The sequence below is a fragment of the Rousettus aegyptiacus genome, unplaced genomic scaffold (genome assembly GCF_014176215.1).
Source record: "Rousettus aegyptiacus isolate mRouAeg1 unplaced genomic scaffold, mRouAeg1.p scaffold_m13_p_14, whole genome shotgun sequence".
NCBI classification, from domain to species: Eukaryota; Metazoa; Chordata; class Mammalia; order Chiroptera; family Pteropodidae; genus Rousettus; species Rousettus aegyptiacus.
The window spans coordinates 24,253,791-24,272,442 of record NW_023416289.1 but is presented as its reverse complement, the minus strand read 5'-3'; the positions used below and the strand labels follow the sequence as shown (position 1 = coordinate 24,272,442).

General features: G+C 46.2%; 1 protein-coding gene across 2 annotated transcripts in view; it reads left to right on the top strand.

Annotated features, from left to right (window-relative positions):
- The window catches only part of PKD1L2 (polycystin 1 like 2), an 81,990-nt gene that overhangs the window by 23,563 nt on the left and 39,775 nt on the right, over window positions 1-18,652 (top strand). The window contains exons 10-21 of one of the 2 annotated variants that reach the window (XM_016165914.2): window positions 713-830; window positions 2,264-2,471; window positions 4,343-4,463; window positions 5,174-5,315; window positions 6,486-6,662; window positions 7,322-7,467; window positions 8,136-8,330; window positions 11,243-11,374; window positions 12,880-13,062; window positions 14,240-14,364; window positions 15,041-15,167; window positions 15,841-15,972. In XM_016165914.2, the coding sequence (XP_016021400.2) occupies window positions 713-830; window positions 2,264-2,471; window positions 4,343-4,463; window positions 5,174-5,315; window positions 6,486-6,662; window positions 7,322-7,467; window positions 8,136-8,330; window positions 11,243-11,374; window positions 12,880-13,062; window positions 14,240-14,364; window positions 15,041-15,167; window positions 15,841-15,972 (1,806 nt within the window). Of the gene's footprint in view, window positions 1-712; window positions 831-2,263; window positions 2,472-4,342; window positions 4,464-5,173; window positions 5,316-6,485; window positions 6,663-7,321; window positions 7,468-8,135; window positions 8,331-11,242; window positions 11,375-12,879; window positions 13,063-14,239; window positions 14,391-15,040; window positions 15,168-15,840; window positions 15,973-18,652 lie in introns of those variants that run through there. The other variant, XM_036231507.1, reaches the window with a different exon arrangement.

The window sequence follows — 18,652 nt, the reverse complement described above, 5'->3', positions numbered from 1 at the left end:
GTTGCCCAGCTCACCTTCACCCCTCCCCCTTCACAATAGCTCTGGGGTCCTGACCTCTGGGTATGCCAGCTGCCTGCTTTATAGAAGTAACAGCTCTGTGTCTTCTTCTGCACTGGACACAAGAGGAAGCACATCACTAGTTTCTTTCATTGGATGCACAGCAACCCCAGGAGTCAAATGCTACAAACCTTTGGAGGAACAGAAGCTCCAAAAGCTTAGATACTGGCAAGAGGTCCCAGGGCCGATGATCCAGTTGGAGATCTGACTGGTCCCAAGGCCTACATTCTTAACCTACTGCCCACCTTGCCTATGTTCTCATAATCTCCTGGGTCCCCTCTCCTGTAGCAGTTAGTTAGCACTCTGCATTTTAATCATTGGTGTCCTGTCTCTCTTCCCTACTAAATCTTAGGACAAAGGCCTGCTCTATATTCCTGTTTGTCTAGGCATCAAGCACAGGGCCTGGCCCAGAGAAAGCTCTGGTAATGCAGCTGAACACATGGTGGACCCTTAGCACTGAGCCCACACTCCAATTAAAGTTATTACCCAGTGAGCCATCCCAAAGGGAGTCAGGCAGATCAGACAGGGCCTATCTCCACTTGATGCCTTGCACTGAGGCCATACTTGGCACAGATTGCTCTGAAGTAAAGACTGGGTGAAATACTGGGTGACAACTATGGAGAGATATCTCACCAATCAGTTGCTTTTTCTGCAGAGAGATAAAGAGGATGTGGAGGTTTACCTGGAACCTGGTCGGTATGTGGATCCTTTCACGACAGTGACTCTGGGCTGGCCAGATAGTGACAAGGATTTACGCTTCCAGTGGTCATGTGGTAAGTGGCCTATCTCACTACGAAGTGATGGATAGCGGTCAGCTTTGCAGTTCTTTATCTTAACCTTCACACTGGCATACTCTGCCTGACATTTTGTGTACCTTGCAAATTCCATGGAAATGGAAGTTATTATGGAAAACCAAAGTGGGGGTGCCCCAGAAGGCAGGCAACAAGGAGAATTTAAGAACTATAACTAACCCTGAATGTCAGTCTGCTTTTGTATTATCACTACAAACAATGTCAGTGAAAATCAGCTCCACCTCTTAGGCGGATTCCTCATCACCTCCACACCCTTGGTATGCCACTAAGAAGAGACTAGAAGGAGAAAGTGATGAGCCATTTTCTGAGAGACCAAAATTGTAGCACTAGTGCTTCTTTAAAAAAAAAAAAAAATGGTTGTCTTCTTTTTCATAAGGATATATCCTAGCTACATACATATTCTTTTAGGAAGAAAATGAGTCATTCATAATGTACATATTGCTTTTGTTACCCTTTTTTCGTTGAACAATACATCCTGCATATTTCACGTCATGGTATCTTTTTCTCCATCGTGATATTCATAATAACTGCTTAATAGATTGTCAAGCTAATGGCGACCTAAACATCCAAAAAAGAGGGTACCAGTGCCTTCTTTTTTGGACATTAAGGTTGTTTCAAATGACTTACCTTTATAAACACTGTAATGAATATCTTTATAGTTCAATCTTTATTTACATATGTGATTACTTTCATAAGTAAATTTCTAGAAGTGTAGTACCTAGGTCAAATGTCATGTAAAAGTTGAAAGCTCTTGTCAGAACATCCTTCTGAAAATTTGTTCTTATTATCTGAATTAGTAGAGGCTACAAATAGGTGATTGAACTGATGACCTTACTCTCAGACATGCCCTATGAATGATTATCATATTTGGGGCTATGCAGGGAGCAAGGTGATTGATGGGAAAATGTCAATCAACAGAGTTGAAAGGCAAAGGATACAGAGACTTACCAAGCTGGTATCACAAAGCAGGAGATGACACTGTAGCCTCCCAGATAGAGGTACAGTTCCCACTGTACCCCACAGGGACATATAGCTGTGAATAGTCACTATCACATAGAGTGGGAGTTACACCAGGGACAAGAAGCTGCCCTGGACATTCTCCCGGGTGAGGCTGTGTATTCTCCTAGCACCTCTCCTCTTATTTGCCTGCCTTCTCAACAGCTCAAGTCACAGGTTTGCTTAGAGTCTGGGTGAAGCATGGTCATTTCTCCAGAAGTGTCCTTCTATAGCACCATTCCTGCAACCTGCAAGTGAAATATTTTTATTAATCAAAATCTGTATGTAGAGTTGGTTTTCTAATCAATGACCCCTCTAAAAACCCCACCAGATGGTAGCCACATATGTCAAGTTCAGCATTGCTGGATGGATATTGTTTGCCCATCTCTCTTTCTCAGGACGTTGCTGGGCTCAGTGGAGAAACTGTGTTGAGAGGCAGCTTCTCTGCACAGACCAGAGGAAGCTGGTGGTTCCTCCATCCTGCCTGCCGCCACCCAACTCGGCAGTCACCTTGCGTCTGGCCCTCTGGAAAGGCCAAGAGCTGGTGAAACAGGAGGAGCAGTGCCTCTATGTGTCTGCCTCCCTGGAACTCAAGCCTCAAGTCAGGTGGGCCAAGAGAGCAAACTCCTGCAGTGTTGCCATTCATTCATCATGCAGCTAATATTTACTGAGAATCAACCCCATCTGGCATGGACTTAGGGGCAGAGCTTACAGTGGTGGGCAAAACCAGACCCAGTTTCAGTTCTCATAGAGGTTACTATCTGGTGGTCAGTCACACAAATTAATGACGGGAGAGAGCACACACCTATGACTTCCCTCAGCAGAGATGTGAAGAGTGAAGAGGAACTAATTAGGCCAGGGAAAATAGGACTGGAAAAAGACAGAGTGGCAAAGGGAGGGAGCACAGAATAATCTGGAAGTGAAAGAAGCTGGTGTGGCTAGAGCACAGAGGAAGAGAGAGGTGCAAGAAGAGACGGGAAGAATAGACAGGGCCTGGCTCTGGCAGGGCCTTGCAGGTCCTGTCAAAGACATGACTTTGGTCTTTATCCTAAGAGTTTGGGAAAGCTGTCCAAGGGTTTTAAGCAGGCTGGGGACACGATCATATTTTGCTTCAAAATGCTTTGGTGAAGAATTGGCTGGAGGAGGAAGATTGCTTAGGCTCTTGTGGGAATCAAAATGAGAGCTCAAGGTAGCCTGGTCTATCAGTCAGGTCCTTGAAGGAAGCAGATGGCTCACTCAGACTGGAACTGATGAGAACTGGAAGAAGGGTCTTTATAGATATGAGCAGGGATCAGGGAACAACTCAGGGATGACAGTGTAGGTCTACAACAGAGGGAAGCCATTATCCCTCTGAGGAATGGAGAGGTTAAGTGGGTGGTAGATGGCTTTACTGGAACCCTCTAGGATCTGAAGCTTGAGAGAGGGGCCCCTCCGAAAGAAACTGTAGTCTTGGCTAGAGGAGCACAGCCTCTGTCAGCTATAGCCCATCAGGTAAGGAACAGCAAAAGTGGTAAATAAATACCTCAGCCTCTCTCTTCACCCTCCAATCTCTGGCCAATGCTTCCCATGAGCTGAGCCTAACCAGAAGCCAAAGGGTGAGAGAGTTTGGGTGATGAAGTCTATAGAGATCAGTTTCCTGGTGCACAGAGCCACAAAGAGTTGATGGAAAGTAGACTGCAGGGTAAATGGAGAATGTCTGGCATACCTGTACTAGGATTGACATGAAGAGAGAAGCAGGGAGATTCAGGAGCTGTTATGAAGTTTAAACTGAGAGGACCTAGGGAATGGTTTAGACACACAGCAAGTGCCAAAGTGATCTCTCATTGGACCAAGGGAGGGGGTATGATATTACAGAGAAGGACCAGGAATCAGATCAAGACGTGTTGGTTCACATTCCATCTCCCTACTTAGAAGTATGTCACTGAAACAAATCACATAAGCTCTCTGAGCCTGGTTTGCTCATCTGTGATATGAGGATTCTAATATGTCACTCATACAGTTGTGGGAAGCATTGGATAAGCTCATAATAATGGAAGTAAGTATCAACTATGGCATGCATGCTATAAAATTACAGCATTCATTCATTATTATTAGAACTAGGAAGACACATAGAAATTATCTGCTCGAATCCTCTCACATGGAAACTAAGGCTCAAAGAGTTTAAGGGACTCATACAAGGTGACTGTTCATAAGTGGCAGGGGCAGGTTTCAAGCTCAAGGTCCTGCCTCAGCTTTATGCATTTCCAGATCATAACCCTATGTAATGAATGAAATGGGAATTCAGTCACAAATCACTCTATCTTCAAGGCCAAGGCTATGTCCCAGTTTTGCTTAGGGCAGGGGTTGCTTCTATTCCATCTTTCACTTGAAAAAGCCCTTTCTCACCTTCTCAAAGAACTTGAGTGCTGGAAAAGGCCAGGCAAGTGGCCATGATACCTGAGCAAGCTTCTTTGCTCCATTCTCTGTCTCCTTTTCAGCTGTGTGAAGAACTGTGGGCCAGTGAATGCTGGAGAAGATATTATGCTCAGGGTCACCATGGAGGATGACTCCCTAGTGGCCATGTTCAGCTGGTATTTAGATGACACTCCACTGGAGAAGGTAAGGACTCTGGCAACTACTCAAAAACTGGAAATGCCTTTCTACTTTGACCAGACTGTGTCACATGCCCACGACAGGGCTGAGAGTAGGTCAACTCTATTCAGAGCCTGTGGAATGGGAGCCAGGGGGTAGGGTACATTCCCCAGAGGAAATCCAAGGCATTGGTCAGAAGAGAGAATGGATGCATGGGAACAAAAGCAACAGGGAAACACTACAGCAGATGCTCTTGGTGCTCCAACCCAGTCTGCTGTGCAGTGACCCTTAGGCCAATAACTATGGGGTCTAGCAGCTCAACCCCCTATCTCAGAGTGAGATAATTTCTGTGGTGCGGCTTATATGCTCCAGAACTCCCCAAGGGATCAGGCTGAAGACAGACACCTCCTGAGACCATTTCTCCACCCAGTTTCATTCTCTGCCCTCTTCTGTTTCCCTCCCGGTTCCATTGGTTTCCCCTGAGAGCTCTGTCTCAATAAATGACCTGCATAGGAATCCTCTTCTCAGGCTCTGTTTCTAGGGAACCTGACCTAGGACAAACATCCTAACCAAGCTGAAGAGTGGATATCTGGGCTGACCTCAAGGAAGCAGCAGTGCCTGCCATCCATCCATCAGAGACAAATCTGAAAGGCCTCCCAGGGTCAGAAGCTGGTGCCATGCTGAGGTCCAGAGGCCTGACTATAGTCTTGGGGGCTCTGGGCTATGCTCTCTTTCAGGTGGAGCCCCTCCCTGAGGCCTGCAGACTCCGAGGATTTTGGCCCCGTTCTTTAACTCTCCTCTACAGCAACACCTCCACACTGCTGCTGAACAGCTCCCTCCTGCAGACCTGGGGCCAGGTCATTCAAATCAGAGTCACAGGTGTGAAGGCCTCCTCTCAGTCTCTTATCACAAAATTGTCTGTCACAGAAAGTGAACTGAGATCTGAAAAAAAACAGAAACCCTGAAAAACGGGACATCGGTGCAGGGTGGGGGCCACGCACAGGCTCTGGTGTGAATCCCACCACCACTTTCTAGGTGGGAGACTTTAAGCAAGAGATTTAACCCTCCATCCCTCAGTTTCCTCATGTGTAAACTAGGCACAATAAAAACACCTGCCTCCAAATTGTATTATGCAGGCTGAATGAGACAACACCAGTGGTACAAACAAATCATTCGGGGCTTGTGGAGCCTGAATATCCTGCCAGGACAATTCAGCACTTCTTGCTTAACACGAGCCCAGAGCATAGATTCTCAAAAAGATAAACAATGAGGGTGATTTTTTTTTTTTGGATGGATTCCTTTGACTCAAGATTTCTTAAAGTGGTTCACAGACCACCCACACTGGGATAACCTGGGGTACTAATTTAAAATGCACACTCCTGGGTTTGCCTCCAACCCCGTGTATTAACCCTAGGCCAAGGAATTAGTTTTAATTGATTAAGATTCTCTTTATGCCCAGCTCTTCCAGGTACATACTCTTTTTGAAAAACCAGTAATTATACCAGGTGATGTGGGATACTGGTGCCGGTCAACTGGGGGCTATTCACGGTGCTGTGGAGGTCTGGAAAGAGTGTGGTTTCAGGTGGGATCAGCCTGTTTCCTGATCCTGGTTGTGGCCCTTTCAAGCTCAGTAAGCTTGAGCAAGTCATGTTTCCCAATAGACTCTCTCCTCACCAAAGTTCTGTGAGCAAGCTATTCTTATTAGCCCTATTTTATAGATGGGAACTAACTCTCAAATAGGTCAAGTCCTAGGTCACATGGTTAGTAAATGGCAGAACTGGGATTCAAACTCAGGTCTATCTGATTCTGTTCCTCTATCTTTATCCAGTTTCTCAAAGTGAGACCCCCAGGATGCCCTGCATCTGGAGAGTTATTAGATTTGTAGAATTCTGGGCCCCATCACAGAATCTCCAGAGAAGTCTAAGGCTTGGGATCCAGAGAGGGACCTGGAAATTTGCATGTACAACAAGTTTCCTGGGTGGTCCCCAAGCATGGTGAGGTTTGTGTGACCCACACAGAACCTAAGCACACTTTGTCTTCACTCCCCAGCAGTGACCGGGCATGCCTATGGTGAGGACACCTATATGATCAGCTCTCTGCCTCCCCCCGAGGTACCCACCTGCACTGTTTCCCCGGAGGAGGGCACCATTCTAACAAGCTTCGCCATCTTCTGCAATGCTTCTGCCGCCCTTGGCCCCCTGGAATACTGCTTCTGTCTGGAATCAGGTACAGGCTCATGGCTAGGCTCTTCTCTCAGCTCCTAGGCTCCTACTCTTCCAGAATGGGGCCCATCTTTCTCTGGGAGCTGCAAAAATTATGTTCCATATATGAGAGAGGTTTGTAGGGTAAAGACACCCCTAAACCTTAACTCCCACACACCAGCACACTGGTCCAGCCATACACTTGAGAGAGATGAGAAGCAGGTGCCATCAGTATCTCCTACACAACTATGGAGGCCAAAATGACCTCTGTCCTACCATGAGGGATGTGGAAAAAGTTAAATGAATGAGGATACTTAGAAGTATGACCATGTGGGGCCACTACTATGACACTGTCCCCTAACACTCACTCAGAGTTAGCCATGACTCCTTGGAAATCTGGAGCTATTCAGGACAGAGATGGGTCTCGTTCCCAGAACCCTCAATAATTTTATTGACCCCACAGAAGGGAATGGGCAATGTCACAGAACATGCTGAAGTGAAAGGAGACATTTTTGTAAAGGTTTACAGGGAATGCAGCATGCAGACAATAACCCGCACAGTGTTCTGTCACAACAGGACAGTTGGGCATCAGTGGGAGAGATGAATTAGCCCACACCACATCAGTTCTCCTAGTTTGGAGATGCTTGATCCTTGGAACCTAAGTGTCCAATTTTCATTTGCCAGGTACCTGTCTACACTGTGGCCCTGAACCGGCCCTCCCATCAGTTTATCTGCCACTTGGAAAAGAAAACAATGACTTTGTGCTGACAGTGGTCATTTCTGTTTCCAATCGTGCAGGAGAGAGACGGCAGACCCATGCAGCAGTTAAGGTAGGGGGTGGCTATTATTTATTTACTGAGAAATCTCCTTGACCTGTTAGAACCTCACTTAGAAGGTGGCTGGGAGCTGAGGACATGACCAGATGAATCGTTGATTCATTCATTCCTTAAACAAATATTTACAGAGCATCCATGTGTCAGGCCCTGGGGATGTAGCTGTGGACAAAACAGACATGGTCTCTACCTTTGCAGGTCTTATGATTAGTTGGCTAGAATAAGGGGAGGGTCCTGTGGTGGAAGACCTGAGGAGAGTTGGAGCAGAAAGACCCAGAGATGAGTTAAGCCAGTGCCTTCAGAGTCCAGAGGAAGGAGGACCAAGATCAGCTAACAGGGTGACAAGACAGAGGTTGGGTAAAATCCCAACCCCAAATAAATGCCAAGGGTCAGAAGCCAGTGGGCGGGAAGGGACTGAGAGTGCTATGAGGAGGGCAGTGGTAGGTGAAGCAATAACTTCCCCAAGGCTTGCTGTTGTTGGCTGTAAGCTGCCTGGTATAAGCAGTCCAGCTGCCCTCAAGCCTCAGGAAGTGCCCGATACAAAGGTATCCAGGCCTGATCTGCTTTCCCACATGAAGACCTGTGACCTCAGGCTCTTGTTCTTGAACAAGAACCAGTGAATTGAGGTCTTCCCTGCACAGAGCATATTTCTGGTTTGCCATTAGGTGGGACTTGGAGATGCCCATGTTGAGGATGTGGCATTCCAGACAGCAGTGTTGGAGACTATCACCACCGCTCTGCAAGGCAAGCAGGGCCCAGAGCAACTCTTCCAATTGGCCAGGTCTGTGTCCTCTATGCTGGACCAGGAGCGCCAGGGGCTGGGATCCCCTGGGCCACAGAGAACGGATGCCAGACAGAAGGTACTCGAGATGGACTCTGTTATGCCTTCTGCTGGGGTTACCAGGGTCTGTACAGAGCCATTTGGGGTGAGGGCAGGGTTGAAGAGTCCATAAAGCCTTTGGTGTCTCCTGAGCTGTTGACATCACCTCCCTTTTCTGAGTCTTTCAGTGACATAAAATTAAGAAAATCTGCTGTACCTGCTCAGCCTCATGGAGTCATAGGCTTCTTGGGTGGGAGGGAATTTAAAAATTGCTCCAGTCCTTCTCATTAAAGCTGACAAAACCAAGGCCAGAGGAGAAAAGTGTCCTGGCTCAGTCAGGTGGTTAATGGTTTGGAGTTGGACTTAGATGTCATCCCAGCTCTATCACTTATTCATCTGTATTGTCACAGGCTGGTGACTAAACCTCTCTAAGCCTCAGTTTCCCAATGTGGAAAATGAGGATAACAGAATTTTCCTCATAAGATTATGGTGAGAGTTAAATACGAATTATATTTACTATAACTATAGGACAAATTACACAAAATTGCCAACATTCAACCAGTTTGAATACACAAAATGGCCATTTCATGGGTTACAACCTAGTATTATAAACTATTACAGAACACATGATTACTTCCACTCCCAGTGCATGCCACATGAACATGAATATGCACTCCCAGTCATGTTACATATGTGCCCCACACACAGTATCACACACATCTGCTGGACATACGGAGAAGAAAAGACTCCTCTGGTCCCTTGAAGGGTGTGCATGAAAGTCCTCAGCATGGTACAGGACATGTGATAAGTACTTAATACAAAGAAGTGGTCACTGTCATGTTAACTTTGTACAGAGAGGTAACTAACACTTATTGAGCACTACTATGTGCCAACAGCCCTTATTTACGGCTTCGAGGATGTTTAATCCCCATTACAACTCAACAAGGTAAATGGCAAGATCCCCATCTATGTTACAGAAGAGGGGACGGGTAAGAGAATTTTAGAAGGTTGCCTAGGTCCATATTTCTAGTATGTGGTAAAGACAGGGTTCAAACCAAGGGTGGCTCCTCCCCCATGGACCTCCAGCCCTCCCAGCCCTCTCACATCAGAGCCCCCACGTACACACATCCCCACACACCCACCTGCTTTTTGTTCTTGGTTGCATGCTTTCTGAGAATTACCTGTGGCAAACTTCTCTTTGTATGTCCTGTGGCCCTAAGCACAAAGATGACAGAGGACCTCAGTAGCTCAACCTTTCTTCTCCTAAAGTGACCAGAATCTAAAGGAGGCAGCTGTGTGTGAAGGGCACTGGCTCCCTGGTAAGAGTGGTGGCTTCTGAAGAATAAGGCAGTCAACCCATAGTGAGCTGGCAGGGAGGGCACCTGGAGAATAGCTTCTAGCTCTCTCTCCTCCTACTCTCCTATCTCCTGCTGAATGAATCCATTGGCCAGAGGGTCAGATGCAGTGACATTTCCATGCAGGTAGCCTTAGTATCCAAGGTGGTGATGAGGATGGGGAGAAGATCTGCAGAGGCAAACATGAGACTATCCAATATCTGAGTTTCCCTTCTAGAACATTCTGATGAGAACTTTTATGCTGTTCTACTCCTTCTTCCATCCAAGCCACAGCCTGTACACACCTTGAGCTAATGGCAGACACACTAAGACTACAGCTGCCATGAAAGATGATTTGGTGGTTAGTGAGTAGAAGGCCATGATGGTGAGAAGGACTGTTAATATGTATCTGTGCTATCCCAAATGGTTGCCACTAGCCAAGTCTAACTACTTATATTCAAGTGAATGAAAATGAAATTAAGTAAAAATATACAGTTCTCCATGTTATACTGGCCACATTTCAAGGGCTTAACAGTCACATTTGGTGAGTGGCTACTTTATTAGACAGTGAAAGGAAAGGGTGTTTCCACCAACACAGGAAGTTCTATTGGGCAGTGCTGAAATGCTATTCTTAGCTTTTCTTTGCCATTGCCCAAGCTGGTCCCCTGGCCAGCCCCTCATTATGGCTTTGTAGCTTAGAAGGCACATGCCTCAGAAGTCCCAGAAGATCTGGCTTAAGGCAGAAGTTGGGGGATGAGGATGGGGGTCATCGCCCCCTAATCACTCCAAAGGGACACACAGACCTAAGCCTGCAACAAGATCTGTCACCCACATTAGGCCAACAAATTAATCTGATTTTTAAATGCCATGCCATTCTGGTTGCAAGTACCACCTTGAGACACAATTTGTTTTTAAATAATGCCAAATTTTATAGCTTTGATTTGAAAATTTGGAGAAAGTTTGAGACATCTTGTATTAGTTTCCTATGGCTGCTGTAACAAATTACCACAAATTTAGTGGCTTGAATCAATGTAAATGTATTACCTAACAGTTCTGGAGGTCAGAAGTTTGAAATGAATCTCACTGGGCTAAATTCAAGGACTGTGAACTATCTGGAGGCTCCAGTTTCTAGAAGCTGCCTACATTCCTCTCTCCATCTTCAAAGCCAGAAGCTTAACATCTTTAAATCTTTCCCCCACTCCCTCTTGACTATCTCCTTTCTCTCTCTCTACCACTTCTGCCTCCATCCTCACTCTCCTCCAGTCTCTGACTCTCTTATCTCCCTCTTATAAAGACCCTGTGATTACACTGGTTCCACCCGGCTAATCTGAGATACTCTGTCTCAGAATCCTTAATCAAATCTCCTAAGTGATTCTGCCAGTCTTTTCTTGCCTTGTGAGGTAACATAGTTATACAGTTCAGAGATTAGGATGTGGACATCTTTGGGAGGCTGTTATTCTGTCCACCACACATCTTATGAGGCAAACAGAGGTCTACAACCTTTAGAAAAGCCCGGATGAACCTGGTCACTTGCTCTGACCTCAAATTTTCCTAAAATGGTTTCATCAAGCTACTGGAATTACATTTCCTCTCCTCACCTTCCTTCCTCTGTGTCGAGGTCAGAGAACATGTGCTGAGGTCGCTATCTGTAGTCACCACCACCCTGGGAGACATGCAGAGGGTGCAGGGGCTGGCTAAGGTGCTGAGAGAAGTGACCCATCGCAGTGAAGAGCTCACACCCTTGGCCCAGGTGAGTAGTTCTCACCTCCTGAGCCAGGCCATGGGACACGCACCTCCACATTGGGTGGTTGACAACTCACCCAGCACAGGTTGAAGGTTCTTCAGTCACAGGGCTGCCAAGACTTCCACCACCATTTCCAAAGGTCCTGCATCGCTGATGGCAAGGGAGAGAAGATGCCCTGCTGCAGCCCTGTGTCCCTCTGGGTGTGACAGCCTGTTTCTTATACACCTCATTCCTTCACTGAATCTGACTAACCACTGGGTGGTCAAGTGTGTGTACAGATGCTGCTGTCGACCACCCATGGCCCCCAGTTCACTGCACACCAGCCTGATGTTCAGCTGCCAGCTGTAGCCTTTCTTTCATCTCTGACACCACCCACCAATGCATATTCCCACCCCTACCTCCACGTACTCTGCCTACCCACACAGCAGCTTGGATGTCTACAGGGATTGATACAGTACCCAGTGACTAATCAGCTGGGGTACAGATACCCCAGCTCCTGCACCCCTGTTGGTGGATAACTCCCAAGCAGGACTGAGCCCCAGGTACTGGATTTGATCGCACCCCCAGGATTGGCTTCCTCCCATCTGGTCTCACTTCTATTTCCAGTGCTTTCCAGGATCATCTCCAAATAAATGACTTGCTTTCAAATCCTTGCCTCAGGGCCTGCTTCTTGGAGAACTTGAATTAAAACACCCTGTCTCCAGTGTTATGGTAACCAAGGGTTAGACGAGGAGCTGAGGAGCCATAAGACGATAAAGGGAGAACTGCCCTAGCTGTGGTCCACCTGCTCTCTCAGGAGGTTGTGACATTCCCTGGCCCGAAGCCAGCAAATGTTGGCCTTTATTTCAGGGACCATGATACTGTTAATATCACACTTCCTATTTACACATCCATTTGTTCATGCATCCAATCTATATGCATACATCTATACATGTACCTATATTTGTCCATCTCTCCATCCTTCCATTTATTCATCCATGCATTAATTTATTCATTCATTCGACAAACCCATTTTAAACCCTAGTATGTGCCAGGTACTATACAACTCATTGAGAATGCAGAAGCTGATAAACCACAGACATGGCCTCTGCCCTGATGGTACAGACTACTTAGGCTGTGTCACTAAAACAAGTAATTTCACAAATACATATTTAATTATAAAATTGGAATAAGTGCTATGTCCATCTGTCCATCTGTCCATCCACCCATCTATCCCATCAGTGAATGTTTACTGAATGCCTTCTATGTTCTGGGCACTGGCACTTTGGGAAGGATTCAGAGGTGCACTAGGCTACTCTCCTGAAGGAACTTAGCACTTTGCAGGGAGGGAATACCTAGTCTCAAGTCAGTGATATGAGCAGCTTGTGTGATGGGCCTGATCCAGATTTTTCCTAGTTTGTGTCCCCACCTCACTCCCCTCCGTAGCAGCCCTTGCCCCTTGAATGGTATTGGGGATGGCTATCCCAGGCAGGAACTCATGCTGTTTTTCCTTCTCCTTTGGGTGAGCCCAGCGGGAGGCCGCCTGGCTTCTGCAGCATGCCAGTGAGGCCTTGTTGGCAGTGAGTGTCAAGGCCCATCCTGAGGACCAGAGGCGCCAGGCAGCCACCAGGGACCTGTTTCAGGCTGTGGGCAGCGTGTTAGAATCTTCCCTAAGGGACAGACTAGAAGAGTCTGAGGAAGCCCACAGCAGACAGGTACGTATCCTAGATGCAGCCCTCACACCTACTGCATGCCCTGCTCACACCAGCATTTCTAGGTAGATCTTTCACCATGCCTTGCAGATGAGGAAACTGAGGCACAGAGATTAAGTCTTTTCTAGGACGCTGGAAGAGAGATTCCAGAGACCAGAATTTCTGGGAGGCAGCATGGTACTGCAGGCCAAGTGCAAGCTCTGTAAAGAGATAGCCCAAGTTTGAATCCAGGCTTTGTCACGTACAAATCTGTGACTTGGGCAAGTTACATAACTTCCCTCAGCCTCATTTCCTCATCTGTAGGTCCAGGAACTCTGCCTCATCCTAGATAAACCACGGAGTGAAGAGATTACATATTCATTAGTGCTCTAACACTTATACTCACACACATCCTCAAAGCCACATTTTCATTCACTCAGACACACATTCACACATGATCACAAACTTATACTTACACATACTCACATACACACTTATATTCACACACAGTCACTCTCAAATACACACATACACATACTCACATTCACTCACACACACACACACACACACACACACACACACACACACACACACACAATCTGTGCCCTAATAGGAACTCTACACAAACATCCAGCCCGGGTCCACATGTTAGCCTTCACTTTCTATCTTCATCTGGGGATTTGGGCAGAGTAGGGAGCGGAGTCTAAGCCTGGGTGACCTCATGAAATGGCTTTGCTTGTGGTTTTTCATTTTCCCACAAATCAGACCTGGGCTGTGGGTAGATGCCAGAGACAAATGGAGCAGCACAGAGAGGAACGTAGTGTGATGGCTCGATACATGGACTCAGGAGCCAGATACCTCACTGTGAATCTTTGCTCTTCCCCTTATCCATGTGTGACCTCCACAAGTCATGTATTCTCTGTGTGCCTTTGTTTCCCTGTCTGCCAAATGGGGATATTTAAACACCTGCGTCACAGAGTTAGTTGTGTGAGGATGAAAAGGGTTCACATAAGTCAAGTGTTGGAAGCTTTTGTAAGTGCTTACTCTTCATTCCCTCAAATAATGGCATCCCATCACAGTCTCTGCTTCATTCCTCTACCCTCTCAGTCCCTGCCAAAGGTCCCACACCAGCCTGGTGATAGCAAGCAGAGTGGTATATGGAGATGGGTCTGTAGCAATACCCCCTGCTTTTTTTTTCCAGACAGCCACAGTGTCCCAGCTGCTCAGGGCTGTAGAGCATGTGCAGGCTGTACTCCTGCTAGGAAGATTGCCTGGGGGCCTTCCAGCCACACTGGCCACCCCCTCCATCTCTGTGTACACAAACAGGTAACCAACTGCACTTGGTTCCCCAAGAAAACCCGTCCCCTGACCTGGCTCAATCCATACCCACATCCCAAGACCCTGTGACAGGCAGAGCCCAGGAGACCAGCCATGGAGGTGATGAGACCTAGAAGCTGGAAGGGCTTCTCAATGAGAGAAGCTTCCTTCATTGGGTTGCCCTCTTGGATCCCAGGGGCAGTTTCCCAAAGCAGAATCCTGATCAGAGGTAGCATCTGAAACCAGGTTCCCAATCTAATCAGATGGGATAAGGTCAAAGGCTATAAAATGGGGCTGAGAGCCATAACATCAGAGGTTAAGTAGGTAGGGAAGATAAGCATAGAGAAATTTCCACATCAAAGCTCATTTATTTATTCAACAGAATATGTATTGGCCACCATTATGTTTCAGGCACTGTTATAGGCAGTGGGGGTACAGTAGTAAACAAAGCTGGCTAAAGCCTTGTCCTCATGGAGCCTCCAACCCAGGGTAAGGGGGCTTTGGCTGCCTTTTATGCAGCAGCTACTGACACAAATATGCAGAACTATATAAAAAGAACAAAACTGAGCCACCTATTCTGATGATAACACAGGGCTCCCTGTAGTGCAAGAGGCATGCAGATATTTCTCTGACACTGACTTTCTCTTCCCTCTATGGACATCTCTGTTTCATACCTTGTGGCCAGACTACAGCTCCGGAGTTGGCAAAGCTCCTCCATGCACATTGCTCCTGCCAGTTCTGTGACCTTCACCTTGCCTGCTGCCTCCTCCCTTGGCTTCATGGAGGATGGTCAGGAGCCTGTGGACATAAGGGTAACAACAGTAAAAACCTCTTTGGCAACAGCCCTTTATGGTTTGCAAAGCACTTGAACATGCATTTGCTCAGTTATATTGACAGCCTTGTCAAGTACACAGTATTATGATGTCCATTTTACAGATGAGGTTTAATGACTTGCCCAAGGCTACAAGCACAGTGGCAGAGCTGGAATTCAGACACAGGCCTTCTGACTCCCAAATCTAACCTCTTTCTATTGTGTTCTAGAATTTCTCCAGGAGTCTTGGTTCAATTAGTTATTGGAAATGATGTTCTTCCAACTTTGTTCCATAACTAGGGCTCTTTTCCATTCCCAAATTAGGGCATATCTGACTCTCTGCTCTGTGAGCCCCAGTAAAAGCTGACAAACTTCTTTCTCTTAGAGATTTGTTGGCTTTGCTGGAAGAAAGGCTCAGTCTATTTTCATAGTCCAGTAACTGCTCAAACACAGCAAGTTTGACTGGTTCTCTAAACCCAGATCTCTGAGGCCACACCTCCGATGGTTAGACACATGCTAGGAAAACCAGCATCAGGTAAAGGTAGGCCATTCACTCCTAAGGGTAGGGGCCACTTATCTGTCTCATCCTAGGAAACATCATCATTCACATTAGGGACCTTGTCACCTTCCAGCCTTTGGAACACAAAGCCAATACTCTTTGTTCTTGGTTTTAGATGATGAGTTTCTCGAAGAGCCCCTTCTCAGCCCAAAGTCACTTTGATGTCAGCGGAACTGTTGGTGGCCTCTCTCTGACCAGCCCTAGTGGACAGCTCATACCTATGAAGAATCTGTCAGAGGATATTGAGGTAGATGTTGGGGTGCTGTCAGAAGTCAGGTGGCGCTTCCATCTTCTTCAACTTGGTTGAGACTAAAAGTTAATTGGTTATGAAAAAAAAAAGATTAAAAAGGAGAATCATAAAAAATGATCGGTATGGGGGCGTACAACTGAAAAGTTTCTTTAAATCTATTGATTGGAATCTATTGATTGGAATCTTCATTACATAAATCACCCCCATAACATAGCCTCTAAAAGGTTCAATTAGATTTTCTTTATAGTTAAAAAATATAAGCACACCAAGGTGCAATGAGTTTAGATTCTTTTGAGATCTTAATGATTTTTTTCTGATTTTCTACAGTTTCCTCATCAATCACTAATTCAGTAACAATTTTTAGGAACTCATCTTTATTGAGTCTTCTCAAAGCATTCACTTTAAGTTTTCATGCAACTCATTCTTTTTTGCACTCTTACTTTGTCACTTTATGTCACTAGATGAAATATATCATTAAAACTAACCATTAGCATCACAAATATATCAGACATAAGCCAAGTTTGACCTAAGCAGGTCAGACAAAACTGCCTATTGATGAACATACAACTCAACTGGCAGGAGAGAGCTGCCAGAATTACTAAAGAGAAGATGTAGTAGGTTGGGTTCTCTAGAAGCAGGGGCTGAGAAAGAATTTGCAGTGCAAGGTGGTTGCTAGAGATCAACACCTGCAAAGAGTAAAGAAAAACAGAATTGGGTAGAAGTCAGACTGCATTCCAGACCTCACACAGCCTCATTCAGCCCAGAGGGGAACTCTGCAGAAAGTATTAGCCCTCAGGGTTGTGTTAATTGTGTTTGTTACTTTCTGTACCTTAGTTGTTTCTATATCTTAAAAGTCCTGCTGGCAGGAAGATACTGTCCCTCCCAGGTCTCTGCCAGGGCATGCTTTTCATAAGCAAGCTGACCAATCCTGACTCTATTCCTCTGCTATCCTCTTTATCTGATGCTCATACACCAAGACAATATTCAGCTCTGACCAAAATTATCCCAGGGCCAGGTACCAGGCAATTAGAGACCACCCCTATAGCCTAAACCTGCTAATATTCTAACTCGTCAATCCTAAACTCACTCTGCCATGCCTTTCTGTTCTCTTGGGAACCCCAATAAAAAGCCACAGCCTAGGCTTCACCTCACCCGCCATGCCAGCTTCTGCCTCCTGACCAGGTAGGTGTTCCTCCTGTGGCCCTGAGTGGCATGACAGGTCCCTCCTCTCAGGAAATGTAAGTAATAAATTCTTCTTAAATTCTTCTTTCAATAGTATTGTCCTCTCCATGTCATCACTCAGTCACCTCCACACACTAAAATCCCACAGGTACAAAAGAAACGAGAGTGTCCCACATTAGGTCAATATGTCTGGATCTCATACCTCCCTCTTCTCTCACTGAAGGTAGGTGGCGCCAGGAAAGGTGGCCCTCAGGCAAAGTGAGTCTCAGTGGCGGGGGCAGACCCTGAAGGAGCTGGGAGCTGAAGCCTGTCTGTTGACTACACTCCTTGTGATTGCGCAGCAGGTCCTTCTGGGAAGGGAGAGCTGAATCGCACATTCCTTCATTTGCCATTGAGGACTTCCAGGCATAAGCAAGCAGTGCACAGTGGGCATCAATCAGTCTATTTTAAAAAGGGAATGGAGAGCATCAGTTAATCTGCAGAGCTGATTAAATAGAGAGTGATTATGAAAACTGCTAATATAAGAGTAATAGCAGTGTCTAATTGTTGAGTGTTATTGTGTTCTGGCACTTGGCTAAGTATTTTGTATGATATCATTTTTAATACTCAATGAGTCTATGCATTCTATTGATGGCAAGAAACTGAGGCTCAAAATGGTTTGTTAATTGGCTGGAGGTCCCAAAGCTAATATAGGGTAGAGCCAAGATCCAAATAGAGGTCTCTCTCCCTCTCTGGCCTGTGCTCCTAACTTATACTTACTTGCTCAACAGTTTACACCCTACCACTAGTTCACACAGCACTTCTGTGCAAATTAGGAAAAGTCTCCCCTCTTTCTGTGCAGATGTGGCCCCAACTAGGGTGCATAGCTTGATGAGCACAGTAGGCGTAATAAAAGCCCCCAAGATATCTATGTCCTCATCCCTGAGCCTACGAATCTTACCTAGCATGGCAAAAGGAACTTTGCAGATGTGATTTAAGTTAAGGAACTTGAGATAGAGATGATCCTATCTGAGTGGGCCTAATGTCATCACAAGGTCTTTATGAGAGAGAGAGAGAGAGAGAGAGAGAGAGAGAGAGAGAGAGAGGGAGAGGAGGGAGGGAGGGAGAAAGAGAGAGAGAGAGAGAGAGAGAGAGAGAGAGAGAGAGAGAGAGAGAGAGAGAGAGAGAGAGAGATACAGGGGGAGTTGATTTCCTAAGAGGAAAAGGTGATTTGATGACCGAAGTGGTTGGGGTAATAGGAGAAAGAGGACATGAGCCAAAGGAGGCAGGTGGCCTCTAGAAGATAGAGAAGGAAAGATGTGGATTCTTCTGTAGAGCCTCCAGAAGAAATTGGCCCTGTCAACTTTAACCCTGTGAAGCTGATTTTGGACTTTTGCCTTACAAAACTGTAAGATAACAAATTTGTGTTGTTTTAAGACACCAAGTTTGTAGTCATTTGTTACAGCAGCCCCAGGAAACTAGGAGAACGAGCAAAGCACAGAGGGGTTTTCGGTTC